Genomic DNA, 7,388 nt, shown 5'->3' with positions numbered 1-7,388 from the left:
GATACTTACTTTATATAACCTATTTACAGTGATATGAAAATAAATATTAGACATCCTTAATATGCAAAGATAATTTTATTATAAATATTATTAATAATTTTAACTTTCTACATATACACCTAGAAAGTATATACATCTCTAATGATAGTGAAATTCTTATGATATATATTTTGCATAATTCTAATTTATAATATAGATATTATAAATGCATATGGATCATTAACAAAACTGATTCTCTGAAGTCAAAAATTTTGTGTAATGTGTATATATATATTACTATTAATCATCTGTGTTATTGAGGGATGCTAAAAACAGCCAAAGGTATTATGATACTGATCATGTATTTATTACTCATACTGTGAAGCTGTATATACAAGTACAGAATTAATTTTATTTTAATTATTATTATTATTATAAACTACAACAAACAGAAGAAAAGAAAATGGATATCTTATGTACATGGAAGTATCAGTATAATGCTGTTACTCTGACATAAACTCAGTGGCGGGATATTCAAATGATGAGACATTTATCTAGTAATTTTTTTTTTAAATGTTAAACTGTGCACTTTGTACATAGTGTGTGGAAGAAAGTGTATATAATACATATGTAACCAAATCTATTGAAAGTAAATGATAAGAAAATGATGTATTTAGTTTTTGAAAAATGGGAAAAATCATAAATTGCTTAGTATATAAGATATCTTAATATTACATACAAGAGTGCAGCATCTGCATTTCAAGTTCAATAACATCTTTACTGTGAGGAAATTGCAAAAGCATCCCTTCATGAAAAGTCTGACGAACATTCATGTTAAAAGTGCATCAAAATATAGGAAACATTTCATCTAGATTTATATAGTTATTGTCATTACTGATTGTGGAAATTTGAAAAAGATAACATACAAAGTATAGTCCTACATTAATCCATTGATGCCAGGTACATGCACTGTCCATTATGGTTTTGTTTTATTAATTTTGATACACATAGATAACTTCCAAGCTGTCGATTAATAGATGTACTCGCTCTCCACTGTTTACACCCATATTTTTTATTTTGGGAAAAAAAAATCTCAGTCTTAATATTATATTATATATTATTATTGTTACTGATGTTTTTATAGTTATTATTATTACTATTATTATTATTATTATTGTAATTATTATAACACTAAGAATACTAGTAGTAATAAAAATAAGTTTTTTTGTATCCAAAAATTCAAGGAATAGAGTAAATATGTGAGATCAGACAGGCCTATACTACATCTAGTCTTTGGAAAGAAAAAACTGTCAACTAATGCCAGACTCTAGAGAACTCTGTCAAGTCTCTCATGAGAAAAGAAATAACAAAGTGGTTCTGAAGGCAGCAAATCCCAGGTAAAAACAATAATACATTATATATTCGTAAATGTAAGTAGCTAGTGCCAGCTAATTAGGATAAAAGAGAGACTTGGCACATCAGAGTACTGAGTTCAGGGTGAGTTGCCAGTTTTTCCTTTCCTCAGATAGGATGAACTATAGTAACTGACTCCTTGGTGATCAAGTAAGTGTGGAGTCATCTGTGTTTCAACATAGTTAATAAACTAAAATCATAGTGGCTTGGGTATGTATACATGTCATTCCAGCATCAGCAAGTTAAATGCAAGTTAATTTTACTTATGTTTTTTGGTATTGTTAATATACACAAGTTCATTGTAAGTCATAGGCTTTGGCAGCAAAAGATCTAGCAGCATAAGATATGAACCAAATAGCTTGAGTTTCTGTTGAGAATACAGAGAATGAAGAGGGAAGATAAAGTAAATAACAAATTAAGTTATACTGACAGTTGAGGGATGTGAGAAAGAATATAAATCAGTAATGTAATGACTGATACAGCATCCATGAGCACAAATTTATATGTCTGACAACACATATGTCATAACTCTGAAAATTTTAACCCATCCACCACAGACTTGTGTTTTGTCCCCTATATTTTTTTGTGAATTTCGTTACATACAGATGTGCTGAGCCAGCAAGGAGTCTATCAGTAGGCCTTAGTGACCAATCCTGATTTCCCGATTCCTTGAATTTGCAGGAAAATATGTTTTTTCTTTTTAGTACAACAAATATCAATACATATTTTTGTTATTAGTGTTATGATTATTAAATTGTTATTAAAATCTTGGTAACAGTTAAGACAATGAAATAATACAAAAGACCCTTTCCAAAAGTCAAGGAAAAGGGCAAACAGGTGAGACAGGTAGGATTAATACCTGACTCCTTGGTGATTAAGCACTTGTAGAGCCATCTGTGTAAATACAATAAATAAACTTATATTACAGTGGCCATGGCATGTATTCTTGCCATCCATGCCGATTGGGTTAACACTTTTACCATATGTAATACAAATTATGAGAGAATTTCTTCATAATGTTTCTGACTGTAATAGAGAATTAGTCTTTTATTTCAATATGTGTACAGGACTACAGAGATACATTTCCAAGATATTTTTTTGAATATACAACCTTCCATTAAATATTCTAAGTGAATGTTACAGGATGGATGACTATGTGCAAATGTATATGCACTAACCTGTTATTAGCAGGTGTACATTACACCTCTTTTTATCTCCTGAATGTAAAAGGAAAAAATATCTGAAATAATTCCTTGGAGTATGTACAGTCCCTAGATTTTGTAATTTGAAAAGTTGATCACTGGGTATAATATACAAAATATACTATAATGTATAACCTGTTAGAGCATATAGATGTGCCTTAGCTAGAGGAGAATGAACACTCTGATAAATACAGAAATATTAATTTTATGAATTAAGCATCTTTAACACAAGTTTTTTTCTTCATTACGTAATATCATTTGCTATCAGATAAATAATTTGTTTTATATTATGTGTGCTGTTTCTTTCATTAGCATTTCCACTCAGCATTTAATTGACATCATATGCATTTTTCTTTATCAAATAAAGATGGATGTAAAACAAAAATATGAGGTCTATATGCTTGTATTACACTGAATAGTATTTATATAAAAATCTGAAAAACAACAAATTCCACAAGAATATGTGTAACATGTAAATTTGCATTTGGGCAGTAAGATGTGCTAGAGAAATTAGTTTTGGTAGTCATGTAATAAATGGTGCTTTAGATGGTTTGAAATGATTGTTGTAGTACATGTCTAGTCAAAAGTCATTTACATACCACAGAAAAATAATTTGTTCACTATTGGCAAGCAGATTGCTGGAGCTTTCTCTCAGTTAGTGAAAAAATATATATTAAGAAAGATTAAACAGATAAATAAAGACTGAGGGACAAGCAAAGAGTGTATCCTCTGTGTGTGTGTGTGTGTGTGTGTGTGCGTGCGTGCGTGCGTGCGTGCGTGCGTGCGTGCGTGCGTGCGTGCGTGCGTGCGTGCGTGCGTGCGTGCGTGCGTGCGTGCGTGCGTGCGTGCGTGCGTGTGTGTGTGTGTGTGCGCGCGCGCGCGCGAGCATGTTTAAAAGGAATTATGAAAAAAAAGGTAGTTTCACAAGCACACATATAATAAAGATTTTTAAAAATTGATCTTTTTTGTTCATATTATTTCCCTTCACACAAAATAATGTCTGTAATTGTCTTTCTGAAACATGAAAATAAATCTCATTCGCTCACATTACTTCTGTTTTCTCTCTATGCAAAACTGTGTCCCAAAAATAGATGTAATAGTTTAAAATATATATACTAATATCTGTTAACATTATTACAGAGCTTTGAATCTTGCCTCTTACCTCTCCAAAATTTCCTCTCTTGTAATTTTACTAATTCAATTATCAGACATTTGTCAAGCATAATTAAAATCTACTGTAATATCGAGTCTAGTTTATTATTCTAAATCAGTTTTTCCCCCTTTAATATTACATTTATTTGAACCATTTAAATCACAGAAAAGTAGGTGTAAAGAAATACATGATCTGATACTCTTTTACTAATAAAAAAGCATATTAGTGATTTTTGAAACAATGCATGTGATCTTTATAATATTTGAATAAAAATATAGATATTCTACTGCTATTGATACATTTTTAAGAAGTATATATATAACTATAACAATTTAACAAGAAAAGACACTAAAACCTTACTTTCAGTAGTATTTAATTTCTTCTGAAGAAGCCAATACATACAATAAAATGAATTCATATTATATCATCAATAATAATAAAAAAGAGGATAATAGCCACAATTAAAAATAATAAAAATGAACAAACATAACCAATCAACAATAATTACAGAAATAAAAAAATAACATTTGGCAATGTCAGAAAGAGTAACATTATTCTTCAAACCTTATATTCACCAACATTGAAGATAAGAAAGGAAAAGAAGAAAAACAATTGCTTAAACATTACCTGTATATCACTGTTAGAATTTATACTCAAACTTAGGTGCTCTGGGCACTGACAGAGGTTCTGGAGGTGCCCGGCCGTACTTCAGCCTAAGGACCGTGAGTGGAGCTGGTCGTTTGTGATGGTTCAGAAGGTTCAGGAACCTCTGTAGTTCATCAGGCTTCAGCCACACTTTCATGGTTTGTGCAAATCTGAGGGTCTCGTCAGCTCCTGTGAGATCACCTAACTCGCCTGATAAGAGATGACAAAAAATCAATAAATATGCAAATAAAAGGTAAATACAATAAAAGATTAGATGAAAAAAGAAAAACACAGTTCACTAGTCTGATAATCCTCTCTTTACTGTATATGTGTAAATACTGATTTTTACACTTTCAGCCTTTAATCATTAACCAAGTTTCATCAAGTTTCATGCTACACAGATGAGCATGCAATGCTACAAGGCCTATGTCCTATTTTTTAGCGAAGTTCCTGGAAAATGGAAAACTGTAAATACAAAAATAAGTCATCATAATTTCAACACCGATGAAGAAGAAGAAGAAGAAGAAGAAAAAGCTATAATTGGATGAAAACATGAAAAAATTAATAATAAGAGATACTTTTTTAAATATGTGGTGTTTAATTTATTCATTAGGGTTTCTTGGTGTAAGCTGATTAATGTAGTTGCCTGGTTCATGGCCAAGGATACCAAGCACCTTGAGAAATGCACAAAGCTTTTATGTAAGCTGAAATAAAAGCTTCTTGGAAGAAAAGTATACCAAGGACCAAAAACTAACTTGGAATATGAAGGAACCAGTCAGTCTGTTTGCTTGCTTATCTATTTTGTTTAGAGATTTGTCTACAACAATACCACCATTGAGACATCTTACGACAATAACACTCAACAGAAAATATGGCTGATCCTAAACGTAGACTTCAATTAAAAATAATTCCCCAATTTCATGATTTCCAATAACTTTGCATTTCTACTACAAGCTAAATAATATAAATTTTATATGCTTAATATATGTGTATCTAATTAAACACATGAAAATGCACTATAGTAGTGAATAATAAAAAAATATGGTTCCTGAAATTTTAATCCCTACGATCCAGATGATATGACCATCACATCATGAAAAGATTTGGCTTGAGGGGCGGGTGATGTGAAATGCTGACATGGGAAAATTTTGGCTGGGGACCAGGATGACACGAACTTGCCATCATGAGTACTTCAGCTGAAGGGTGGGGTGACGGTAATAATTCACCACTAGTGCATTAAGCTCTTGGGGGGTGATTAGATTTAATTGGCATTTAGTACGAGTCTTTTTCGTTATTTTGATAAAAAAATGATTGTGGAAAGTCATGTCCCTGAGCCATGAATGGAAGAGTGGCATCCAGGGAGGATGCCATTTCCATGTCAGGATCCTATTCCTGGCCATCATGACCAGTGGCTCAGGATGTATTACAGAAAATTGAATAAAGAATAAAAAATAAAATTACACAACAAAATACTACTTAATGTTATTATTATTACACTGAGTCATGGATTAACTAAAAAGAAGATATGGAGTCTGTGCAAGGAAAGCATTTCTATTACTATTTGGATAAAGTAAATCAAATGATAAATATAAAAGCTGATGAGCATGGCACGTATGTACATGTCACACCCACTGTGAAAATATTTTATGTCATCTAATTTTGCTGTTACTAATGTTTAAAAATTATAGTAATTATAATGACTATAATAAAAATAACACCATTGATATTCATAGCATTAGCAAAAAAATGTTCTTCCCGCCAATTCAAGGAAAAGTGAAATCAGGTAAGGTCACAAGGTTTACTAAATGACTCTTTTGTGGCTAAGAACTAGCAGAGACATCTATGTGCAGAGACATTTCACAAAAAAGAAGAAGAAGAAGAAGAAGAAGAAGAAGAAGAAGAAGAAGAAGAAGAAGAAGAAGGAGGAGGAGGAGGAGGAGGAGCACAGTATTTTTCTGGCAGCATTGGGTCAAAGAGCAGAAGCATGATTGCTGAGGCAGTAATAAGTGCAGGCCATAAAACATGTTGGTTGTCTCCCGGCATTAGTGTTGAGGGATTTATGTTATATGTGTAAAGAAGGTTAAGTAGCTTTTTTTTCTACTCTCTGAAATTTAGGAAGAAGGCAAAGGCTATAAATAGTTATCCAACTAAGAGCAAACTAACTTACACTGATGTTGTAATAAGGCGCTGGTTGCAGGAGCATAAAAGTCAGGAATATTGTGGTAGAGTACTAGCTGCAGTGTTCTGTGCAAAAGATCTTTATCTCCTTTTGAAGATGCTTCATTTATTACACTTGTTAATTTTCTATGTAAATGTTCAATTAAATCGGGATGCTGTTCTAGCAAATTATCAACCATCTGTAAAGACAATATACAGATATAAACAATATTCTTTGTAATTGTTCAATTAAATCTAGATACTACTCCAGAGCAAACACTTAGAATATACAAAATTATATAAATATAGCCTCATTTACAATCTTACATTGTCAGTACAAAAGTTTATGAGATTTTGAGAACAGAAATCAAAATTTACCACATGATGACGATGTCTTGGGCTGCAGAATCCTGCTCGCCATAGTGACAAGGCTGGTCCTAGCTGACTATGCTCTTTTGCTAAATTTGTGACAAAGGAGAGAGCCTGTAAAATAGTACCATTAATACTTGAACAATTTCTTAAAAAATCATAAAATAAATATTTATATTTTCACTGAATAATTTCATATAAAATACTAAATCAAAAGAGCCTTAGCTATATCAACAACAATGAATACAATATAATTATTCAAATCTATGATATAGTATATACTGTAACCAGCAATAAGAGAAACAAGAAAGCATTATAATATTTACCAATTTCTCCTGGTTTTCGTCACCCGTTGCCATCACCTTTGGAAGTATAAATGCAGCTGTATCTTTTGTCTTCTTAATTTGTTTGGGATGATCAACAAAAAGTTTATAAAGAACATCCAAGCTTTCTCTCAGTTTTCCTTCACA

The 7,388-nt window shown here is 31.7% G+C and overlaps 1 protein-coding gene across 1 annotated transcript in view; it reads right to left on the bottom strand.

Moving 5' to 3' along the window:
- Positions 1-3,945: 3,945 nt before the first annotated feature.
- Positions 3,946-7,388, bottom strand: part of LOC119570247 — a 6,465-nt gene continuing 3,022 nt past the window's right edge. The window contains exons 4-7 of the mRNA XM_037918067.1: positions 7,245-7,388; positions 6,928-7,032; positions 6,560-6,749; positions 3,946-4,602 (exon numbers count right to left, since the gene is read on the bottom strand). The exon at positions 7,245-7,388 is cut by the window's right edge and continues 10 nt beyond it. Of these exons, the coding sequence (XP_037773995.1) occupies positions 4,388-4,602; positions 6,560-6,749; positions 6,928-7,032; positions 7,245-7,388 (654 nt within the window). The 3' untranslated portion in view covers positions 3,946-4,387. The remainder of the gene's footprint in view (positions 4,603-6,559; positions 6,750-6,927; positions 7,033-7,244) is intronic.

The sequence above is a fragment of the Penaeus monodon genome, chromosome 4 (genome assembly GCF_015228065.2).
Source record: "Penaeus monodon isolate SGIC_2016 chromosome 4, NSTDA_Pmon_1, whole genome shotgun sequence".
In the NCBI taxonomy this organism is placed as follows: Eukaryota; Metazoa; Arthropoda; class Malacostraca; order Decapoda; family Penaeidae; genus Penaeus; species Penaeus monodon.
This window is presented reverse-complemented; position numbering and strand designations above follow the sequence as displayed.